At 42.6% G+C, this 24624-nt stretch overlaps 1 protein-coding gene and 1 long non-coding RNA gene across 5 annotated transcripts; one reads left to right on the plus strand and one right to left on the minus strand.

Moving 5' to 3' along the window:
* Nucleotides 1-724: 724 nt before the first annotated feature.
* On the minus strand, nucleotides 725-22711 carry YTHDC1 (YTH N6-methyladenosine RNA binding protein C1). 4 transcript variants are annotated; one of them, XM_083709368.1, is made up of 17 exons: nucleotides 22273-22711; nucleotides 16417-16518; nucleotides 15139-15470; nucleotides 14649-15027; nucleotides 12959-13048; nucleotides 12428-12481; nucleotides 11690-11784; nucleotides 11020-11128; nucleotides 10816-10933; nucleotides 9384-9468; nucleotides 8343-8509; nucleotides 6040-6122; nucleotides 5415-5451; nucleotides 5292-5331; nucleotides 5141-5203; nucleotides 2914-3048; nucleotides 725-1730 (listed from the first exon to the last, which is right to left on the minus strand). In XM_083709368.1, the coding sequence occupies exons 1-17, from the start codon at nucleotides 22298-22300 to the stop codon at nucleotides 1512-1514; spliced, it is 2136 nt and encodes a 711-aa protein (XP_083565494.1). In that variant the 5' UTR covers nucleotides 22301-22711; the 3' UTR covers nucleotides 725-1511. The 4 variants fall into 4 exon arrangements, with proteins under 4 accessions (XP_083565494.1, XP_083565495.1, XP_083565496.1 ...); XM_083709369.1 differs by having other exon boundaries at nucleotides 16429-16518; nucleotides 22273-22695; XM_083709370.1 differs by lacking the exon at nucleotides 12428-12481 and having other exon boundaries at nucleotides 22273-22707.
* LOC310830316 lies at nucleotides 3004-3562 on the plus strand. Its single transcript, XR_014557577.1, has 2 exons — nucleotides 3004-3128; nucleotides 3432-3562. It is a non-coding gene; the product is annotated as an uncharacterized lncRNA (long non-coding RNA).
* Nucleotides 22712-24624: the final 1913 nt, after the last annotated feature.

Consider the following 24624-nt stretch of genomic DNA (forward strand, 5'->3'; position numbering starts at 1 on the left):
GTTTTGGTGCCCGATTAGCTGCTTGACACTTACCATGACTAGAAAAATAGGAGTGAGGCCAAAGGTGGATGTACATATAATTCAGCTTTTCATGGCACAGAATTCCATCACAACACCTTTGTCATTGCCACTAGATCATCCTAGCCTTTGCTTTGCATAAATAGGACAGCTCTCTGTCCCAGCCATCATCTCCCCGTGATGCTGCCCCTCTGCCCAGAACTCTAAACCCAAACCCTGCTCAGACCACAGTGGACTTCTTGTTCCCCAGGAGGTGGTTTTCCTACCTCTGAAACCTTGCCCCTGTCCAGCTTTTGTATTATGAACACATTTCTTAGTGACGCGTAACACCTCACACTCACACACCCCCCCATCTCTTCTTCCACAATGAATTTTATCCATTTTCCTAAGTTAATGTGTCTCAAGCTTTCTACTTTCCAGGAACTCTTTTGTCCATCACAGAAACATATTATATTGAAGATGCTCAGAGAGTGCAAATTCAGTCCATGTGAGGCACATTGTCAGGTCAGGGGAGGGGAGGGGGAGATGGGGCTCACCACTGCCCCATCTGGAGTTAGGATGCAAAAAAACCGCTTTTTGCCGCACCAGTAATAGGTAAGGGATCTACTGAGCCAGAAGTGACCTTTTCGGATTGAGGCTTTTTTTGCTCCACCCCCCCCCCTTTCAAAAACAAAACAAAACAACTCATCAGAAACATGCACATCCATGAAAGTTGACTGTTACCAATTTATTATAAAAAAAAAATGGTAGCAATGTAGAATACAGCAAGATTTTGTGCTCACACACACACACAGTGGACATTCCAAACAATATGGACATTTTTTTCAGGGGGGTGTGTGTAATATGGAAGTGGGAGGGGCGAACAAACAATAGCATTAACCAAAATGCCAGCAGAACACAGGAAAGCTGTTTAAAAGGTTAAAAATTAGATATCAATATTGTCATCTTAATATTGCTTTCATTATTGAACAAGCTTGACTCTTACAGAGGTTTTTTTTTTTCCATAAAAAAGGAACAACCAGAAAAACCAAGACGTGGCTGTTTCAACACGGACATACAGCCAAACCATCACACCCAGTATTTGCATACCTGATAGCAGCATTTCCCCCCACAGAATCATGTAAAAAACTACATGGAAGGAAACAAAAGCAAAAATATTATGGCAGTTGTCAACTGGTATTCAAACAAACAGATGATTAAATTACAGTTAAGATAAACACATAGGGATCATTAATCTACCTTCTTTAAACTTTTTCAAAACTGCTCAAATGAAAGTCACCAACTCAAGGGTCAAGTTTGCACGTTTTTTGTTTTTTTGTTTAGCCGATGGGGATTTTCCAGTTCACAGCTTACTGCATGCTTAGAACAAAGAGGGTCAATTATAAATCCTTCTACACAATAAAGTAGGTAGACAGAGGAAAATAGAAGTTTACTACCTGTAAACACACAAATATACAAGCCTTTGCTTTAAGTGACTGCAGTTCCGCAATGCATTATCTTCTATATCTTCCTCTTTCTCCTCTGTCTCTGTCCCGATCGCATATCCTCTCCCTCTCCCTCTCCCTCCCCCGATCCCGATCTCTGTCCCTTCTGGTATCCCGAGGCCGATCCCTCTCACGATCCCGCTCTCGTTCTCGGGGTCTGCTTCTTCGGCCGCTGACAACTGCTTGTGTCCGACGTAGAAAGTCATCTACTCTCATGTCATAATCATGCTGTAGGAGACAGAAATGCTTTTATAGATCACCATTTTAAAAAGCTACAAAGCACAAGTAAGGCTGCTGGTCACTATAGCTTTATGCTGCCTCCAGGAATGCCAGTCACTAGGTAATGCTGCAGGACAGGCTATTGCCCTCAAATGCTGCTTAAGGGCCTCTCTTGGGTATCTGGAATAAGGAGGATGCTGGCCTAGACAGACCTCTGGACTGACCCACCAGTGTTCTGATACTATTATGGACCCGAAGGCCTCAACCCTCCAACATTCCTTATAAAGGTAAAGGGACCCCTGACCATTAGGTCCAGTCATGGCCAACTCTGGGGTTGTGGCGCTCATCTCGCTTTATTGGCTGAGGGAGCCGGCGTACAGCTTCCAGGTCATGTGGCCAGCATGACTAAGCTGCTTTTGGCGAACCAGAGCAGTGCACGGAAACGCCGTTTACCTTCCCGCCGGAGTGGTACCTATTTATCTACTTGCACTTTGATGTGCTTTAGAACTGCTAGATTGGCAGGAGCAGGGACTGAGCAACGGGAGCTCACCCTGTCACAGGGATTCGAACCGCCGATCTTCTGATCGTTAAATCCTAGGCTCTGTGGTTTAACCCACAGCGCCCCCCGCGTCCCTTTTTAACATTCCTTATGCTAATCTTTAAAAGAAGGATCAAAACAAATCGCAAATGAAAACGGGCTTTGCGTTCAAATACTTCGGTTCTCGAATGTAATCTGTTACAGAAGACGGTTTGAGTTCCGAAACGTTTGTCAACGGAGACGTTCGAGAACCGAGGTACCACTGTATCGGGATTCAACATGCACCTGGAGCGAAGGGTAAACTCAAACCACATACAAATACTTCTTGCAAATCTTCCAAGTCTTCAACAACTGAGACTCTCAAGGCTCAAGCTAACTTGGGAGCATATGCAAAAATATGCAAAGGGATCGGTGATGGGCATGTGCAAAAGCAACAACTTTGCAAAACAACAACCTAGGTTTTGCTCTCCAGTCTCGTGTGCCTGCATTCTACTATTTATTTTGGCACAAGTGGCAGCTTTAAAATGTGCTTTAAAATGTGACAGAACACGCACTGAACGTTTCAATGAACGTAGAGGCCTGACACTTAAGACTGTATAAGATCTGCCCATGATCCTTAACTGGCATGGTACCAGCCATTCTGGGCATACTTACCACCCGCTTATCCCTGTATCGTGCATCGTGTGGAATGGGATGGTGCCCTGAGTAAGGAGGGTGAGCTTGTGGTGGAGGAGCATGGTGCTGGTAGTAAGGATGGTGGGGAGGCTGTTCCATACCCGGGTAAGGAGGCTAAAAAGAAAATGGTGTTATTCGCTTAAATTTCTCCTCCTTAGAACACAATCGGCATCAAGGAACACTGAAATGCAACTGTAATAAAGAAAGTGCTTCAAAGATTCAATGGCACTTTGAGTGTGGCACGCTAAAAGACCGTATTTTTCGCTCTATAAGACGCACCAGACCATAAGACGCACCTAGTTTTTGGAGGAAGAAAACAAGAAAAAAAATATTCTGAATCTCAGAAGCCAGAACAGCAAGAGGGATCGCTGTGCAGCGAAAGCAGCCATCCCTCTTGCTGTTCTGGCTTCTGGGATAGCTGCGCAGCCTTCATTTGCTCCATAAGACGCACACACATTTCCCCTTACTTTTTAGGAAGGAAAAAGTGAGTCTTATAGAGCAAAAATACGGTACCTTATAGTGGTTAATAACTAGCCCAAACTGTACACTTAACCCCACATTTCCACAACCAGACACAGGAGGAGGCTGCAGCGACTGAACAGTGTAATTTGTATAGGTACAAACATACTATGCACATGATTCTCCGTGTGGAAGGGGCACCCGTACCTTGTGCAAAATTAAACTGGCAGTGGGGATAACCACCATGCCACTGTGGGCCATGTTCTGCAAGGTAAAATAAAAGGCTTCCAGAATACTAGGGAGGATGAATGGGGTGAGGATTATTGCAATGCCAAAAACATGCTCTTAATGTTACAGTCAAAATCAATATGCATGCATTTGTTTAGAACTGATTGCAAAAGCAGGTGAGAGACTGGAGCTGAACAGATACTGCAGTTTGACACAAGTGTCTTGATACCAAACCCACCCAGAACATTGAAATTCAATGTTATTACATAGATCAGAAGCTTACAAACTCTCCTGTCTTGGACCACTTGAAAATTGCTGAGGGTTTTGATTTTTCTGCGTGTTGTAGCCACTGTTACATAGTCAACTTTCCCCTTTTTTAAGGGAAATCCTATTCGGAATAAGGGAATTTCCCTTTTTAAAAAAGGGAAATATTGACAGCTATGCGCTGTAACCCTGTGCTAGATGTTGTATGGTTGTGCTGTCTTCCATCTCCAACCACAAATCCGGACACACTGCAACAGTTTGGGAACTTCTGAGATTGAATGGTTCATTTACCTGGATACTATCTAAGTGTACATTACAAGTGGGGCCTGCTGTGGTATATCCTCCTTCCTAAAGAAATCTTGCCTGCCCTGGGTTCGATGCACCCCAAACAGACCACTCCAGTCTGCATTCTAGGTGCAGCTTCCCCACCAGATTCAGTTTTCCTTTTGAAGAGGTCAGCTATTAGGTATGCCAAGTCCTCTTTTAGCCTCCTTTGGTTTGTGCCCCCCCCCCAATTGTAAGTAAAGGTAAAGGGACCCGTGACCATTAGGTCCAGTCGTGGCCGGCTCTGGGGTTGCGGCGCTCATCTCGCTTTATTGGCCGAGGGAGCCGGCGTACAGCTTCTGGGTCATGTGGCCAGCATGACTAAGCTGCTACTGGCGAACCAGAGCAGTGCACGGAAACGCTGTTTACCTTCCCGCCGGAGCGGTACCTATTTAGCTATTTGTACTTTGAAGTGCTTTTGAACTACTAGGTTGGCAGGAGCTGGGACTGAGCAATGGGAGCTCAACCCATCGCGGGGATTCAAACCGCCGACCCTCTGATCAGCAAGTCCTAGGCTCTGTGGTTTAACCCACAGCGCCACCCGTGTCCCTCCCAATTGTACTTCAACAGTATCAGGCTTGCAGATCTCCCTCTTTTTTATATGGCCTTGTTTCGCTACAACTTTGGTAGCCCACCGACATCATTCTTTCATACTGCCTGCTCTTTCCCACCAGCACATCTTTCTTGCATGGATTTAAGAGCACGACTCTACGCTTATATCCTGGCTTGCAGGGTTTCCTATTGGCATGCAGTTGGACAGAATGCTGGACTAGATGGGTTTGGTCTGATTCAGCAGGAATCGCTTGTCATTTTTAGATCCCTTAGGAAGTTCATAAAAAAAATAAATGGAACTACCCTTATCATCGTTACTCTAAGGAATGCGTTCAATCAAATGCATGGTCAAAAGTAAAGTGCGTTTAAAAATACAAACCATTCCTTGCCAGGGTGGCGGCGGACCCATGCTATGGAATTCTCTCACATAATCATTGTAGGACTGGAAAATAAACACATACAGGAATGTCATAAACACAGGCAGCATTAAAGCACTTGCAGCTACAGCACACGAAAAGGCAGACACTTACCCCATTTAAAAAGACGTCTCTGCGCACTCCTGAAAATCGTCTGTTGGGAATGAGATTTGTGAATTTAAACACAGTGCTAAGTTACCGCAACGTAAAATAAACAAAGACTAAAGTATCTCTTACCTGTCTGCATCTTGGTATCTGGGATCCTTTATATAGCCTGTTTGAAATCAAGCAGCATTACATATCATATTTACCGCTATAGCAATATAGAAACAGAAATTAGCATCTTTCCCACAAGCATGCACCTGCCTTGGCAAAGAGAACAAGGAAAGGTAATTCTGCTGTTCCCAATGATGGCTTCAACGATTTGTGTAAGAAGCTTTAAAATGTACCAAGTTTTTCTTTATAGCAGAATAGAGCAGACTCCATTAATTATCTAGCTATTGGATAAAGAATGTTGAATCTGGTCATTTTAGCTTGATGCCAAGATTTAATCTAAACATCAACAAAAGTACAATGTAGCTTGTTTTGAGGAGATTAAGACATACCTACATATTCACTCATATAATAGAAGGACATTTATAACATTTTTGTCTCTGCTCTAAGCTAGGTCCCCCTACCATGTTCCAAGAAGGGCACGATCCCACACATTCCGTTAAGTCTTCCTATTCAAAATGAGCTTTAACTAGAGCCCTGATGCACCCTCAAAGCTTTATTTCAAACTTCACATTCTACACAAATTCAAGATTGTTAATACACAAATCTGTACGTTTGTGCAAATGTATTTGCATAACGAGATATTAACCTTGTCTTTGGTGAAACTCAGGGGGATAATCAATCCTTGGTTTCTTTCTGCTGTTATGAATATCATAATCCTCTGGTCGACGCCTACATAAATTAGACAATAATTAAACAATTGTTTGGAGCAACCTTAAAGTAAATACCTTCAGAAGGAACAGGAGGTAACCCAGGACGACTTTCTGGGAGGTTTCTGAAGTCCCAGGCAGCTGTGTGAGCCTTACCAAATTCACCGCTCAATCTTTTCTTGTGTTGATGTAAATATGCTTAACTGGCATTTTATGGTTGCAAAGAACCTGAAATCCTTGACTCAGCCCTACCTCTTAATTCCAACCTATTCCTTTAGGGCTTACTCCCCGTTACACACAGAACTGTAGCCATAAACCTAATTTAACCCCACTTGTAACTTGTGCAATTGATGCTCGCCCTACAAGCACAGAGCCACACAATTTGGATGCATCTTACGGACGTGTTCCAAACCTCTAAATACTCTGCCTCACGTGGACTGATATCATTCGGACCCATCTCTCTCTCTTTCCCCCCACCCCCACTTTACATACAAAGATTACTAGCCAGGAAGGACCTTTTACAATATGGCCTATTCCTATGTTCTCGAGATTAGAGCTAAGAGAATTTTCAAAATTCATATTACTAGCTGAAATGGTTGTGCTTTCCGAAGAAGGTATCTTCCAGCTGCCAGCCTGGGTTTCTCCTTCGCTCACCACCAGCAGGTCACCGAATGCCCCCCCCAACCCTTCAAATACACCATCAAAATGTGAAACAATTATACATGCCATAGGCAATTACCCCTCCCTCCTCCCCAACTACCATTAAAGTATATTGCATTACCATTTTAAAAGCAAGTATCACAATTCTCAGCAAACAAAGCAACTGTATGCACAGCAGAAATAGATTTAGAAAATAAGAGCTGGTGTAAAGAATAGACATACCGCTTTCTTGTAGTTTGAGTGTGCACTTACGACCGGTATAATATATGATAGTAACAGTTCATATAGTAGTCCAACTACTGACTTTAAGCTGAAAGCCACATACATAAATGGAGGCCCTGGCAGGCTCGAGAAGGTGTGGTGGTGTTATAATGTATAGTTTGCAGTCCATTGCAAAACCTTCACTCGTAAATACTTTATTGCACTGGAAACCTCTTAGGCTTAACTTCAAAAGCCATCGCTGCTCAGTCCTCTTATGCCCAAAGAAAGGGGGATGCTGCCAGGATTCCTCCTACCTACAGGTTACGGTGTCCTTTTTTTTTTTTTTTTAAACAGCAAGGATATGGGGACTCGTTGGGTATCTGTTACCTACCACAGGACGTTTCCACAAACAGGAAACTGCAACCGAAAAAGGTTTCAGCCCAAACTACACAGTCTTTAGCGGAAAGGCTTTAGATTTATCAGAAAGCAAAGTGGCTACACGGGGGGTCAGGGAAACGTGATGGATATAGAAGGGCTTATATCAGTCCTTTGCAAAGACTTCTCCAATTCTGTAACAAGATATACCCCTCTTTTCTGGGGAATGTTGGCAAGTTCATAGAGCAGTGATCAATAATCGTGGCGATCCTCTAAAACCACTCTTAAGTCCACAGGTGCTGCCAGCATCTGGAAAGGTTGTATACACAGACACAGCAACAGCCATTCTTTTTGGTTTGTTGCCGGGTCTCCAAGGCCACTTCCTCCCCCTTTGGAGAGAACCTACGGCTTCCAGAAGCTCAGCAAGATGTGAGAGAATATTTGGTAATGGGCTTAACCACAGCACGGTGATACAATTTGAGACAGTCCCAAACACGCTCTTCTTGAACAGCAAAATAACACAAATATTTTTATCCTCAAAATGAGGCGGTCATCTTCTGCAAAATTATAAGTGATCCTGATAAAAGTCCCATATTTTGACAAGGCTTATCCAGAGATTTACCTGAAAGAAAAGGCTTTTACAAGATATTAACACATTTTTGAACACACAGACTTGCTCTTCCTCCACCTAGCCTGCTCATGGTAAATCCGCTTACCTACACGAACAGATTATCTGCATTATCTGACCAAAGATCTAGTCTAAGCTAGGTTTACAAGAACGTATTTTCTGCATGAGCCAAAGGTCCCCGTTTTCCTCTTGGAAGTGACAAACTGGGGGAGGGGGGGCAGTGTGAAATCCTCAATGAAGCCACAAACCCGTCCATGCAGCTTGATGTGAGGATTTTCTCTCTTCTTGATTGCAGGGAAAGCTTTTTGATGAATCACATTCCTCCATCACGTAATTCTGACACATGTGCCTATTATCAGTCCAAAGAACGTTTCTAACCTTCCCACATCTCGGAGTGGCTCTCGGCGGGATGGCCGTCCTCTTGACCGGGGCTGAGAATGCATTCTTCTCTTGTGCCGCATTTTATGAATGACTTGATACAAGTCAATACTTTCATCGGGAGGGAATAGGAGACAAAGCTGGCTTCCGCATTCAGGCTCAATTTCCTGGAACAGTTAAATGCTCGTTTTACAAGATGAACTCTGAATGAATCCAAATTTCCCAAAGACAGCTTCTGCAGCCAACCAGACGGACACAACGAAGTATAATGCTCAGTGACATGTTTTTGCTGATTTCTACGAGAAAGTTATACTAGAGACAGCTATAAATACCAACAGAGGGATTTCTAGAAAAATGTTACAGCGTAAGTAAGAAAGAGTTGTATCACATACCTTGTGCAACCAACAGGTGTAGCCCAGAATCATGGATCAAAAGCTCACCGGCACAAACAAATAGATTAGGTAAATTTGTTTTTATGGAATTTTAGGACATATGCTGCCCATGAAGCAACAAAGAGTGCATATCTTTATTTTGTTAGCTATCAAAAATTGTATTTGCAGCATGCCAAAGAGTGTTACAGCGATCTTTTTAAAAAGCACACTGAGATTGCAAATACCCATGCAAGGTGAAGGAAGCCATAAGTTTATGTGGGCTGCTTTTCCACAAGACCTTACCTCCCAGTTAGTATAGCAGGAGAACAAGCCCATATTTCTCTCCCTCAAAATGAACCCATTTTAGAGACTTGAGAATGGTGGGAGTCACAGTTCATGCAGATTCAAGGCTGCTTTTGGCAGAAAGTAGCCTAACAGTAGCTTTAATAAAGAATGGACTACACGTGAAGATACTTCAAAAGAAGATATTTTGTTGTGACTTTTTTTCTAGGTTACTATCATTGGTCTAGGATCTCTTTGTGCTTGGATTAATGGTGGCTTTCAAATGTGGACAACTATCAAATAAAATAAAACAAGAGCAAATGCATTCCAAAATTTTAACTACTGGCCTTAAGATACTGAAGAGGAATAATTAACACAAATGACAAACCTGTCCATCACGTCCAATCTTTACTGGCTTATGCTCATTCCAAGGATTGGTCAGGTGAGCAGATTTCGTGAACGGCAACTCACGCCTAAATGTATAAGTGACATGTGATACATTTTGTGTATTTGGCATTTAAATTAAATCTTATACAAAGATGCTTTTACGGACTATAACTTGAACATTAAAAAGAAAACAGAAAACCAGCAAAATGAGCATTCTGAACTGGCAGATATAAGTATTATCAAAGTGCAGCTTGGAAGACCAATTGAGTTAGGTTTGTAATGCTCACCTTAGTACAAAGCAAGCATGACAACCTTGCAAGTTCTCTATCGCCAGAAGGAAACTTAAGCCTTGCCTTTGCATCCAACCCACCACACTGTTTTGACATTCTGGCAGCGTTCTTAACACCTAGCATGCTGCTATTACTTTCTGGGAAGTAAACAAACTATGAAAAAATGTAGACTTCCAGCACTACTGGAAAAAATATGGACTTCTTAGTATAGTAGTAATACGGGGAAAATGTTCAAAAGGATTAAGTTATCTTCCCAGATTGAGAAACTCTCTCTCTCTCTCTTGATTTAAAATTAAGACTTGGGGAAACTCACCCATCACTATTCTGAACATTTCAGGTAAGTGATGACAAAAACCAAGCCTGACATTCATAATACAGAATACGTGTTTCATGAAAAATTTGATTATTTTCAAGGACAAGAGAAAACCAATGCAAAACATTGAAAAAGCTAGACTTCAACGATAGGGTTGGGATGTGAAGAATGCATCTTTTGCAGCTCAACCTCTGGTTTCCCAACTTCATAGACTACTAGTCTGAAAGTCAATATCTTGAGTGTCAATTTCTGACGACATCCTACTGCAGCAGATAGAGGCTCCCTATCTATCAAGAGCCTTACATAATCAGTTGGGGGAGCACAGAATGCTAATATTGGCAGGTCTGTGTATGTGTTCGTTCTTTCTTTCTTTCTTTCTTTCTTTCTTTCTTTCTCTCTCTCTCTCTCTCTCTCTCACACACACACACACACACACACTTGCAAGACCATGGGACTGAATTTAAGGCAATAATTTGCCACCTATGAAGATGATGGTTAATAACAAAAATCTCTGAAGCATGGCAAAAATAAAAGACAAAAGATATGTACCCTATTCACGGAAGGGAACGTGAGGATAATGTAGTCCAATGCTCTGCAATGCAGGAAACTTTTGCCCAACGTGAGGATCAAACCCACAACCCTGAGATTAAGAGTCTCATGCTCTACCAACTGAGCTATCTGCGAACTATCTCCAGACTATGCAAATGGGTGGTAACCTATTGTTCCAGCAAATGAATCATGTCTATTTTGAGGATACACTTTGTGAACCTACTCAGAATATCCAAAAGTAAACACTACGAACCAGAATTTTCACATTTTAACCCTTTTACCTGCATATCCAATCTATCTTAAATACGCCTCCCAGCATTTTTGCACTCATTCCTGCAGGTAGCACCCAGTGTATGGGAGATCCCCCGTGATGGGATTCAGAAGCCAGCCTTGCAAATCCTGCAAGAATCAGAACACTGCAATGAGACGACATAACCCGAACAACATTGGGTTAATGTTGAGTGCAGGCATTCCCTCTTCTTTACCTTGGAATTTCCCACTCTCTCTCACAGAAAATATCAAGATAACACTCCTTGCTTGTCTGAAGGCAGCATTGAGCTTCTTCTCATTGACTGGGAGGGTTGACCAGACACCCTGTAGAGATGAACAGACACGTAAATTATAAAACCAAAACTGTTCAATGGATGCACCAGGGACACCGTGCACTTAGCTCAGTGCTAGAACACATGCTTGACATGCACCAGGTCCCAAGTTCAGTCCTTGTAATCTCCAGTTAAAAGATGTGACAGCTGAGAAATATCTCTAACTGAGGTACTACCACTACAGGCAAGCCAGTATGACTGATACAGCTTCGTATTTCATAAATGCTCACATATCCAACAAAAGCTTGGGGAGGACCAGGAAAATCATAATCCATTAAGCTCAAAGCATTATGGAAAGCATTAAACAGTAAAAACAAAGCATTAAACCAGAATTTGCTGTTCCCCTTTCTTTCTGCAAGGCTCCCAGCAGATTCAAAGTAACAGAGATACAGCTGGTGAGATGCTAACTAATTCTATTTCTTTGTGACAGGGCTGAGGTAAGAGAACTAATTAAAGGCTTGATAATTAAAAGAACAATTGCCCCTATTCCGTATTCTGCAATCAGAGCTTTATCTTCATAATGAAAGTAGTCTGTAAGTGCAATGTAGCATACCTTAGCTTTGGCAAGTGAGACGTTTTCATGGTTGTTACTTTTGATAAGAAAAAATCTTGCATCTTGGAGAATGTATTTAAGTTTGCTAGTTTGGTCTGGGGGTGGAAACAAAGCAAAATGTAATTTTATTGGCATTTCCCTCTGCACCTCCTAAGTAAACACACAACACATATTTATAGCCCCTTTGTGGGACAAGCCCTTTTATATTGTGGTACAACTATTCTTCACTTCAGAGGGGCTTATGTTGGTCTCCTGCACAAATTCCATTTTAATATATTGAAGCTATGTGACCAAATATTGAGGAATTGTCCTGCAGGTCAGTAGCTGAATACCACATATTTCAGACTTGAAATCTGTGTCATAGCATGCAGTGCTAAGCGTAGAAAGCAAAATAAGCTATTTCAAGTAAAAAGCCAATGCAACATCAGTAATGTTCCGATATGTTTGCTTCCTGGTTATTGGAGTAAAATACATTCTTCAATGAAGAACCTACGAAAATTTATCTTTCAAATAGCACCATTTCATTACTTCTTTGCTTGCCAATTCAGCAACAAGATATATATATTTGCCTTTATGAAGATGCATGCAAGAAGTAATTTGAGAGGCAATACAATTTGCTCACTTGAGTTAGTTCCACTATACATCGGAACATTACCACATTTGATGTATGTTAACAAAGACTTGACACAACAGCTTGCGATGGGAGCATGCATTAAAAAATTCGAATTTAAATTATACCTTTTTGGACAGCACGAACGGAAGATGATAATTTCTCATGCTTCTTTTCTGAACCTGTGTTTAGCCAAAGTACATTTGTTCAGATTGAGCCTTAATAGAGATACGATATAAATTCTACAGCCTTTTCACATAACTATTTTCATTCATGACAAATTATTCCTCCTGACGCGCACCCACACACACACAAAGAATGCTGCTCAATGTGCACGAGGGTTTGTTTTGGATTTTTGGGTTGTTTCATTTTGTTTGTTTGTTTTGGTGGACCAGTTTTCTCTTCAGAAAACTAGTCAATGAATCATCATCTTCCAAGTTTTAAAAAGTGAAAATTCCACTTAAGCAACAAAATAGCATTAACATAACAAGAAAACCTACTTCCCCAAATTATTCACACAGAACATGCCAAAATACCAATTTTCACTATTTAGCTACATGTCCAATAGGTTTCTATGGCCCACTATTTATTTTGGAAAATGCAGTCCAAGGGTTTTGCTACAGATCATTTCAGTAAGATAAGCAATAACATAGTAATACCTGCATATGACTCTGATGCAGAGCTTCCACTTCTATCAAAAACAATCGGAGAGATGCCTCTAGCTCTTTTTCTCGCCTTCTTTTTCTCATCTAAGACCATCAAAACAAGCAACAGCAGTACTTTTAAGGCCGACACCAAAAACTTTATCAGGAATGATTGCAAGAAGGTCAATACAGTTTACATTAGCTAAATGCATATTTGGCTCTCAACATTCAGAACTATCATCTTATTAACCCTTCATTCTTTAGTCAGGATCCAAAGATCCATGGTGTTGTTTTGCAGAGCGCAAAGGAGCTTTAAACTTTTTTTGCCTTGAACAGTAATATTCCACATTACGTGGAAAGCTGCTTTTGAAACACACAGAAATTTCAAAAGCAGTTTCTGATACGGTATGGTGTGCACACGTGTGTACGAGTGTGAGGTCTTCACAAAGTCAAGAAATCGACTGATATAGATCAGGCCTCCTGCTGGAGTCCCAGCATGCCCCTGGACCACAACGTTTATGCACATTATTAGAAAAACAGCAAACACACCTCCCTAAAGCCTGATTTATACATTGCCAGGTATGTATGCTTGCCTCTTCTGCACACCATGGATGTGAACCTACTTCTGGATAACAGACTCACTTAAGGAGTCTGTGCCAGAATCCCAATGAGGTGCAATGCTGATTGGGGTGTTTGCCATGTTATTCAAATGATCTAGCCATGTGTCACGACAACCACATCACATTGACAACACTATTCCAAAACTTCTGAAATGGAACCGTCCCTGTCACGATACTTGGGACAATTAGGGACACCAAAAAATAAAACGAGGAAGGCGGAGTTGGGAGGGACATTGCTTAAATAAAATGTGAGCAATAATAAATTAACAGAACGTAAGTATTTGACTAGAAGTTTGAAATTCAGCTAAAACTCAGCTGCTTTGCTCTGAATTGTTTCTTTCCAGGTTTTTTTAAACCAGAATGTGCCAACTAGCTTTATATACTGCTGAAAACACTAATGTTTCTTCAGTTATAATCTACTCCTCTTTTTTAAAAAAATGATTTTAAAACATCAATTCTTTCACCACTGAAATACACCCAGACCAGCCATTCTCAACTTAGGGTTCCCAGATGTTGTTGGGCTGCCACTCCCATCATCCCTTGCTGGCTATGGATTATGAGAGTTGTAGTCCAACAACATCTAGGTACCCAAGACTGAGAAAGACTAACCTAGACTAGTATTACAAACACTGGTACATAGAAGTATTCACATTGAAACGTAAGTAGAACCTGTGTGACACACTGGTTTGAAGATCTTTTTTCATCCCCATGAAATTCCCCCTAAAGGAATGTAACGTAAAGTACACCGCCAGAAAACTCATCTTATGTTTCCACTTCCATTCCTCACAGCCTCTGGCCAAGAGACCAGCACTATGAAGGAAACTGCTTAGTGAGACACTAATGAGACCAGAGCATAGGAAGAGCTCTGCCGGATGAGACCAAGGACCCATCTAGTCCAGCACTGTTCTCAGTGGCCAATCGGATGCCCATAGGAAGCCCTTTGGACAAAAATGGGAACACTTTGCTGCTGTGCTATCCTTACCGGTGGTGCTCTCTCACACCAGAGCCAATCATCTGCAGAACGATTTAGAAATAAATAACTGAATATGACAAGACCCAGAGGAGAAAGAAATGATATCAGCTACCTGATATATCCGAGCCCGAACCAGATCGGACTGACCCATCAGTAAAGGATGCAGATTCAGATTCAGAATCACTAGCTTCGCTTCGTGTGTCGTAATCATTTCCCTCCTTCTGATCCCTTTCATCTTGATCATAATCCTCTTCTTCATCATCTCCCTCTTCTTCCACTTCTTCCTCCTCCTCCTCCCCGTCATCGTCTTCCTCCTCTTCTTCTTCCTCCATCCCCTCCTCCTCCTCCTCCTCCTCATTCTCTGTGTTTCCTTGGTCAGAGGATCCGCTACTGCCTGTTTCATGATCCGACCCGTACTCCTCGGAGTTCACCTCTTCTTTTGAGGAGTGGCTGGACCTGCTTGGCTGTCTGTCCACCTCATGCCTTAGCCTCTGTTTAAATGAGAATAAAACAAACGCCTTACATGTCAGGATGCACAGAGAGTTCGGAGCAAGCACCTTAAAGAACTGGTGCATTTAATGACTGCAAAAGCCGCTGCTTACCCCAGAGGTATCTGGAGTGGAAGACTTTGCCCTTCTGTCAGCATCTCTTTTCCTCATGCATGCCTTCTCAGGTTGCCCTTTGTAGGTGTCTCTTGAGCTGCTGCTTGTCATACGCATCTTTCTGTCACCTTCTGGTCGCTTGCTCCTATCAGACCTTTGATACTCCTCATTCTTATATTCCATTACTGGCTTTCCTTTTGTGCTCACTATTCGCTTGTTGTTGCTAACGGATGAGCTTGGAGGTTTGGGTAGCAACTGCCTTGAGGAATGCACAGAAGGCTTCTGCTTTTTGCTCTCAGCTGTCTCCATCCTCTCACTTTTCCTTTTGGATCCTGAAATTTTTTTTTTAGAAAAGCACCAACAAATTTTGAAACCAGCATTTCATAGTTACTTGATAGCTTTAGCAGCGTTTTGTTAATGCTATCTTCAGAAAACACGATGAGCAAACTTTTTTCACATTTAGCATGAGACAAAGCACACAAAGCTATTAGGTTTAAAACCGGGATGTTGTGTTAACTAAACTGCCTCCTTGCAAATCCTAGCATCTCTCACTATTTAAAGATGAGAAAACTGATGACCAATGGCTGGAATGACTTAAAAGACCAAAACACAACTTAGGACAGCCCTTCCAAACCCTAGTGTAGTATCATTCCAAACGTTATTGGACTCACAACTCCAACTGGGCCCAGCCAGTATGGCCAATGATCAGGGATTATGGGAGTTGCATTCCAATAGCATGTGAAGGGCACCAGGCTGTGGAAAGTTGACTTGGGAAATAAGCTGAAATAGAACCTTGCTCTTGGCTTCCTCAGGAGAAAGACAACTCCCTATGTATTTCTATAGCCAAAGAGCCAAGATTACATGCTTGAGGAAGGAAAACTATTTCAATGTTTTATAAGCAAGGACAGTACTTGCTTTTTAGCAAACTGTACTGTTTTGTTTGGCATGCCATATTCCACAAAGGAACTTAAAAGCCTTTAAAAACATTCAGATATGAAGGCTACAACCAAGGTATCGGCACAGAAGGTTCTTTGCATATATGTGACATATTTTACTTTAATAGCTCACATTGCCTTTGGAAAAAAATCAAATGTGGCAGGGAGATAAGGATACTTCAAAAAGAATTTGTAATGCAGAGCAAAGAACTCTTAGGAAAAAGAGGGGATGCCCAGCGGGCATGCACAGGTCTCTGTGCACCCTGGCAGCAGCCCTCAAGCTGGTTGGCTGATCTTGCAGTCCACCTTTTCAAAAGGGCACCCAACTAGTAAAGTAGCATACCCTTTTTCTCACTTTTATCTTGCTCACTGTCAGGGTTATACAGTTCATCATCATGATCAGGTGCATCAGTCAATATGTCATCCAGAACATTCAGTTCGCCATCTGTAAACAAAACACAAGGTTAAGAAATGGCATTCAGAAGAGCTGCACCGTTTGCTTTAATGGTATTAGAATAGTGGAATTAGAACCACAAAATTCTAGAGTTGGAAGGGACCACAAGGATCATCTAGTCCAGCCCGCTGCAATGCTCTTACCAAATGAGAATTTAAAATGGTTTAAAGTGATACTAAAATCCAATACCCACACATTTTCTTTCAGCACTTACATCTGCCCACCCATTTGAAGCTTTTCTAAAATTAAGAGTGAAAACTGAATAGCAAGGCAGTTTTTCACAAGACTAATTTGGATAACTGCCAAGCAAAACTGTTTAAATTGGGGAGGAGCAAGATATGGACTCCCTACTACAGGTTTAACCAAATTCACTGACAAACCTCTCATCTATCTTTCAGTTGCTTTAATCCCTAAACTACATAAGGGACAATTGACCTGGTAAATCTTATAGGCTTGCTTTAGACCAGGGGTTGGCAACCTAAGGTCCATGGGCCACAAGCGGCCCACTGGGCTCGTTTAACCGACCCAGGAGGCACCCTCGAACTGAACTGCCTGCTTGGTGAGTCTCCGCGCGCTGCGCTAAACCAGCGCAGCACGGCATGGGGACTCACTTCTGCGACACTGGAAATTGCTTCTCTGCAGATGCCAGAAATCACAGGCATGCAATCTGGCCCCCGGTAGGATCTCCGCTGGAGTGAACCGGCCCAGGCGAGGTAAACCTTGCCGACCCCTGCTTTAGACCCTAATCAGGACATTAAACTGTTTAATGCAATTATGGCAATTATATTAATATGTTAACTGCAACCTTTATTCACACCAGTCAGTTGAGATTTAATCCTGACCACAGACTGGACCATAATTAGACAAACATGGACTATCAAAGAAGGCATAGAGGCTAGGATGAGTCTGCAATGATTTTACTCTCATGAAATTTCATAGGTAAGGAACAGTCTGTGATCCTTCACAGGTTTGCGGAGCCATTCATCCTAGAACTGTGTATATCAAAGAGCTAGATTTTATACCCATCATTCACTACTAGAAAAAGTAGTAATATTTTGGGGGAATCTGACAGGGATGCCCCATACTTCTTGTAGTATTTGCTATATTAGTCACAGAGCAGTGATTCCAATAAAGGAAGACTACATCGTACCTAGACCACCTTTCCTGAAAATATAGCCAGGTGGAATGGTTCCTGAAGAACAAGTTCTGTAAAGGGAGGAGTCAAACAGTTGAGGGCACATTCCCCTTCTGGCTAACCTCTTCTTCTCAGGGAGCCCAGTGTAATTAAAGCTTGTAAAAATATGGACTAGGATCCCAACAACTGGTGCACATAGATTTTTATTTTTTCCATTTTTAGAATTATAATCATGATTATTTTATTTATACCCCACCCACCTGGCTGGGTTTCCCCAGCCACTCTGGGTGCCTTACAGCATATCTAAAAACAATAAAAACATAATCAGACCCCTACTGTCGTATCATGAACACCTATTCAAACTTCCTTCAATGTTGAAAGTGGTTTGGCATGCAACAGGAGGGACTGCAATTCCTGAAATTTCCATTTCAGGCAATCATTTTACTTTTAAGATGAACCACAGCAAGAATTTGTTTCAAAATTATATCTCCTTGAGCAGTTTTGATTTGTTTTAACAAATCATGTGTAGACTAGTACAAAGCCATTACTAACTACAGACAAACATTATTAAATTTAATTATCTACAATCAAATTCAAAGAGCTTTCCAAAGATTCAACTACAGTTAATATGGTGTACAAAGCTCCATTAAAAATGGAGCTGCCTTGAAAAATCAGTTGCATTTCTCTTTTTTATTTCATCTGGCTTCTCTGGACTCTTTGGTTTTCAAGAGCTTCTCAATTATTTCTCAATGATACAGGTATACAGACTAAAACCTAATCCAGACAATATTCAACTAATGGCAACTGTTGGGGTGGGGTATGGCTGGGACCTCAATCCAATGGTCTCTTGAAACTCAGATCTATGATAGGGGGAGAGAGAAAGTATTTTCAAATTGAAAATAATTCATTGGCTTAAGGCATTTCTGTTTCCTCACTATGCCTAAGTGCCAACAATCTTAAATATGGACCTAACTTAACACCACTCCTATCTTAATGTACTTCACAGGAATTTGTTTTTGATGATGACTTTGGAAGGTTAAGCTAGTCCCAGAGACCTGTAGCCTTCTGGATATGAGACATCAGGAGCAAATTGCATCTGTCTTCCATTATCTGCACTTGCCCTATCCTGACATCTGCACAAAACACCCCTTAAGTGTTGGGGTCCTGAATGACCAGAGCTCCATTTATCTCCCACCACCACTGTGTTTCACTAACAATGCATACCATCTACACATTAGACATAGGACTGCAAGGAAGCACAGTCTCTTATAGGAAGACTGCCCAAGTCCAAGAATCTCTTGGAGGTGACTTTGTTAATTAAACCACCAAATATCTTGTAGTATACAGCTCTAGTTTTTGTGTTTGTAAACATTCTTCTTCTTCTTAAAACACACTAATGCTTTTAGGATGATAGGGCATCCCAAACAATTTTTCTGAGCACCGGTTCTGTTCTTGAACAGTGTACAGTGGTACCTCGAGTTACATACGCTTCAGGTTACATACGCTTCAGGTTACAGACTCCGCTAACCCAGAAATAGTACCACGGGTTAAGAACTTTGCTTCAGGATGAGAACAGAAATTGTGCTCTGGCGGTGCAGCGGCAGCAGGAGGCCCCATTAGCTAAAGTGGTCTTCAGGTTAAAAACGGACCTCCGGAACGAATTAAGTACTTAACCCGAGGTACCACTGTATTTTACTGGTGTGCCATTTAGATAATAAAATCTGTAGCAGTTTATCTTAAACAAGCAACTGTTCTGTACTAGAGTAATTGCCAATAAAATTAATTACTGCATACAATACCCTAACCTATATTTTGGAAAAGGCCCAAAGTAGAATGGTTTATGACCAGCTCAGGACCTTTCCTTGTCGTGCTTACAAGAGCCTCTTAGATACAACTGCAAAGACATAACAACAGAGCTATGGAAATGTGGTAGACCTCAAATACCTGAAGGCCAACATAATTTTTTGGTGGCTCGTCCATGATACTACATGATACTTACTACTACTCTAAATACATAGTGCCCCAGTATGCAGCTGGTAGATATACTATCGCTCCGTTTGCTTCATACTCATCAATATATTTCTATATAAACTAGGCCATGCAAGATAAAATTCCCTTCAGCACACACAATGCAGAACTGCTGCAGTCACTGCTCTGCAGTCATATTGCTCCTATTAGATGCAAAAAGCAAGCTTTTAATAAAAGCTGTCCCTCTTGTTTTACAGGATTTCTAAAGCTAATCTATTTAGGAAACAAGTATGTACATAAACAATACATAATTGTGCCGGTGGTCAAGCTGCATAGTTAAACATGGTCAAAAGAATGTAATAACCGGCTGGATCAGGCAAAAGCCCACCTAGCCCAGCACAGCTCAGTCAGTAGAGAAAGAGATTCTCAGGGTCGTGGCCTGAAGACACGCATTGAGCAAAAGAATCCTGCATTGCAGTGGGTTGGACTAAATGACCCTTGTGGTCCCTTCCAACTCTATGATTCTATGAAAAACCCATTATCACAGTGTTTAAAGAAATGGCCCTACAAAGCCCATAAGCAGAACTCACAACAGTACTCTCCTCACTTGTTATTCCCAGCAAGTGGTATTCAGAGGCACATAGCCTCCAAAAATGGATGCAGAACATAGCCTTATCCTCTATTAATTTGTCTAATCCTCTTTTAAAACCATCCAAGTATTAGTTCAGCCTTCTTCTAAGGTAAGCCTGCTTCACCATATTATTGTCCACCCTGTCTTCTATATTTGTAAGCCGCTCAGTGGTACCCAGATTTACTAAGAAGTCCTGTCAGACTTTACATCATTTAAATCAAATTTTGTATGTTTCAAATTGCAGCCTTCACCTCTAACCTGATACCTTCTTGCTCGCCCCATTTCCTCCACTGTTTTATCTTATTCTGTAATGCAGTTTGAAAAATGCTGAATAGCACAATAACATAAACCTAATCTCTAACACAGGCAAACAAAAAGCTTCAAGCGCTGCAGAGCTGTACTTCATCTCATGACATGGGAATAACACAGATCAGCTGTTTTATTGTTTTGCTTATACACCAACTAGAAGGGAAACACACAAATCTAGTCAGCATCAGCTGAATCAGTGGAGGGGGTCACTAGTATAATATCCCTGCCTAAGAGGTGTGTGTGTGTGTGTGTGTGTGTGTGTGTGTGTATGAATGAATGAAAAAACAGAAAGCTAGTTTAACATAGCAGCCAAGTGTGTGAACTTTATAATATAGCCAAGATACTTTTGGCTCAAATGTAAGGCCAACCAAGAATTTACTGGCTGGTCTTAGGTACACTACTATCCTCTCATCCTCAGAATCTCATCTGCATTAGGAAAATGGAAGTGGACCATCTCACAAGGCAGTTATAAGTCTTACTGAGATGATATCGGAACACAGCAGCATTTTAACTTTAATTTCCAGCATTACTAGCTAATATTCATGGAATGTGAGGGAGGATGAAAGCAATCAGCCAAAACTCACTAGGAGACTGTTTAAAAAAAAGGTTGCTTTTTTTAATTAAAAAAATCATTATTTTAAAGCACAAACTGCAGACATTTTTTTCCTGAAACCAAAGGCTAGACTGCACCATTGCTCAGGATGTTTTGCTGGAGGGGTTTGTTGCTGTTATTAACATCAATTCTAATTCTTAGATATCAGTATTATTTACGCAGAAACTGTTCAGTTTGGCTGCGTACTTTTTATACGTTTTATCTATTTTAACAAATTTTAAACGGAAAGCTTAAAATGTTTCCTACTTGAGACCAATGGCTTTTTGTTGCAGGTGTGCTGCTGTAATGATCCAACAGCTTGACCTCAACCCCAAACGTGCCCTCCTCCATTGTCTTCTGAGACAGATGCCAACAACCACTGATATAACTTTTTTCCTATTTTTTTTTTAAATATCTTGTTACAATTTATGTGGCAACTGTTCCAATTTGGTTGTGTACGCAAAATTTTTCATCCTGTAAGCTGCCTCCAGACTGGTTTTAACTATGGAAAGGCAGTGTAAGGGTTAGTGTGTGTGTGTTTGTGATATTGGGTTGCTTTTACTTTGATTATATACATTGCTGTTTTATATTTTGAATTTGTTCTGCAAAACCGGTATACAAATCCAGTAAACAAATAAAATACCCCCCCAAATGACGATGGTGGTGAGCAGCCCCCACCCTACGCCTCCCCCTTGCTTTCCCAAGCCTGGCAACCAACCATTCCATCCAGCCCCCAACCTATGCCCCCCCTTTCCCAACGTGACCCCCAAAGGTTGAGAACCAATATTTCAAGGCCTATTAAACGGCCATCCCTTACTTACTGCCCCCCCCCGCCGCACTTCCCCCCCCCCCGAAGGCTGATGGCGAGTAACATTTCATTTCAAGGCAATTAAACCGCCCCCCAGCCCCCCCCGGGGGGGGGGAGAGGCAGCAGTAAGGCCCCTCGCCCTCCTTCGTAAAGCCCCCCTCAGGCCTCTCTCTCCCCCCCTCCCCACATCCCCTGGGCCTTGGCCGCCCCCTCCCGCTACAGGCCCGCTCCCCCCCCCAGCCCCGGTTGCCATGGCAACGAGCGGCCTAGGGAGTGAGGGGAAGGGAAACACCCGGCGGTACCTTTTTCCTCCCGGCTCTCGGCCGCCATCGTCCCCCGTCCCCCCCGCGGCGGAGGAAAAAGAAGAACCGGCGGCGGCGACGGCGGCTTTCTCTGGAGGCGGAGGAGTATTGGGAGACGAGGAGGGAGCGGCGCAGCCGAAGGACGCGAGGGAGGCAACGGGGAGGGCGATGGAGCCCCTTCAGGAGCTGCTCCCTTCAGGACGCCGAGCAAAATGGAGGCTCTTCCCCCCCCCCCTCGCGGCCCCGCCTCCTCCTCCTCCCGAAAGCCCCGCCTCCTCCTTCCCGGCTTTATACTTCCTACGCGACAATTCCCACAAGGCCCTACGGAGCCCCTTCGGCGCGTGGCGTCACAGGCGCGTGGCGTCACGGCGTACGCTCTCTTCTCTCTCGCGCGCGCGCGGCGTCACAGGGCGTGGCGCCGTTACCTCACGGCGTACGCGCTCTTTCTCTCTCGCGAGGGTGGGGTAAATGAAAAGATCACCATAGAGATAAAACGAAAGAGACGCGCGTTGCAAGGCGAGGTTCGAAGTCGCGTTCCGCCCTCACCCCCCCCCCAGGGCGTCACGGGGCGCGGCGCCGTTACCTCATGGCGTACAAACAACAACAACCCGAACACACCGTAGAGCTACGAAAGGGTAGAGTGTGTCTACGGCTAGAGAAGTGACAAAGAGATCCGATAGGTAGATATGTGGATATCACCATAGAGCTAGAAAGTGTGGAGCGTGCGCGACCAGAAAGAGGTTTCAAGAGGGCGGGAGGAAATTTAAGGACTATTTGGATAAATATTGTAATATAAAAAATTAGAAGCTTAGGGCCCCGTTCTCTTGGTGCCCCCTGTGATAGGAATTTTGAGGTCTTAGATATATGGTAATGTTCATAAGTGTAAAAACCAAGCACGTAACATAGATCAGCACAGGAAGACTGACCTGGAACCATTTTTGATTCCCAAACTGTCCCAAATGTTTTCTCTGCAAGGTCAAGGAAAATGGAAAAGCCTCCCCATTGTTTTTTCCTTCACAAATCCTGTCTTAAGGGTATGTCTGTGTTTGAATAGGGTGTGAGCCTGTGACCTGGCCCAGGAACTAAGTATTTATCATTACAAAAGACTGGCCAGGCTCCCCAGGCAATCCAATCAAGTAACCTGCCAGACAGGAGATAAACAACGACAGGAGAAAAACAACATTCAAATTTCTGTTTTAGACCGCCTTTTCTGTGATGTAGATATGCTGTATCGGGGAGGGGGAGGGTCTTAGGTTACACCCGTTCTGTGATGTATGTATAATGTTTCTGGGGGTAGTCTTGATCTACAGGGTGGCAATTTCAAAAGTCCATATAAGGCCTTGCGTGCCATTGTTCTGGGTTCCTCCTCCTTTCCTGCGGGTGAGGGGAGCATCCTGTTGCAACAGATCAATAAAGATCAAGCTTACTAGCTGCTTTGCTTCTCAATATTCTCTGGTTGGGCTCTGTTATTTTCTCCTACCAATAGGGAACCTACGTAAGGACTCTATATGGGCTCTTGGATAAGGGAAAAGGGCAATTTTTGTTTACAACACCCCAAAAAATTAAAGGGGGAAAAACCTGGGTGTACATTTCCAAAATATAAGATAAAAAACAAATAAAATAAAACCTACATTGTAGCAACAGTGGCAAATGGCTTTAGATACCTATTAGGTCCATAAGTTACCATATATCATAACAAAAAACAGCAACAATTTGTTGTTGGCAAAGGACAGCTGGACATATAAAGGGCCCCATTAGTTTCAGGAGCTTAGGGCCTCATCAAACCGAAATCTGGCCCTGATTGAACTACAAGTGTTATTGCCTTCAGATGTCTTCTAAAGGGCACAGCAGGGCTTTGCTGAGGATGCTCAGGTGCTACTCACCTGAGAGGGGCCAGAGCTCCTAAAAAGGCGGGAGGGAGCCCAGATTACACCACATAAAATGGGCTTATGAGGAAAGGAGGATCAAGAAGCAGTTTGAACCTGGACTTCATAAGGGTCAACTCTCAGCACCTCTAGGAGTAAAAGCAAGTGCTATGTACTGAGTGGAATAGGATCCAAAATGCAGCAGTCTGATTGGTCCTAGAACAATAGGATCTAAAATGCAGCAGTCTGATTGGTCCTAGAACAATAGGATTCAGAATGCAGCACAGGAGCCACCCAATCCAGCTCCAGGTGGAAGGGAATCTGCAACCTGATTGGTCTACAGGAGAATCCCGGAATTAGCCAATCACGTGGGGCCCATTGTGTAAATAATGTATATAAAGCAGACATTCTGGAGGAACTTCCATTCCTCCTCCTCACCACTATGAGCTGAATAAAGAGCATGAAATCCACTCTCGACTCTGAGTAT

The sequence above is a fragment of the Podarcis gaigeae genome (assembly GCF_964106915.1).
Source record: "Podarcis gaigeae genome assembly, chromosome: 13".
Taxonomy (NCBI): Eukaryota; Metazoa; Chordata; class Lepidosauria; order Squamata; family Lacertidae; genus Podarcis; species Podarcis gaigeae.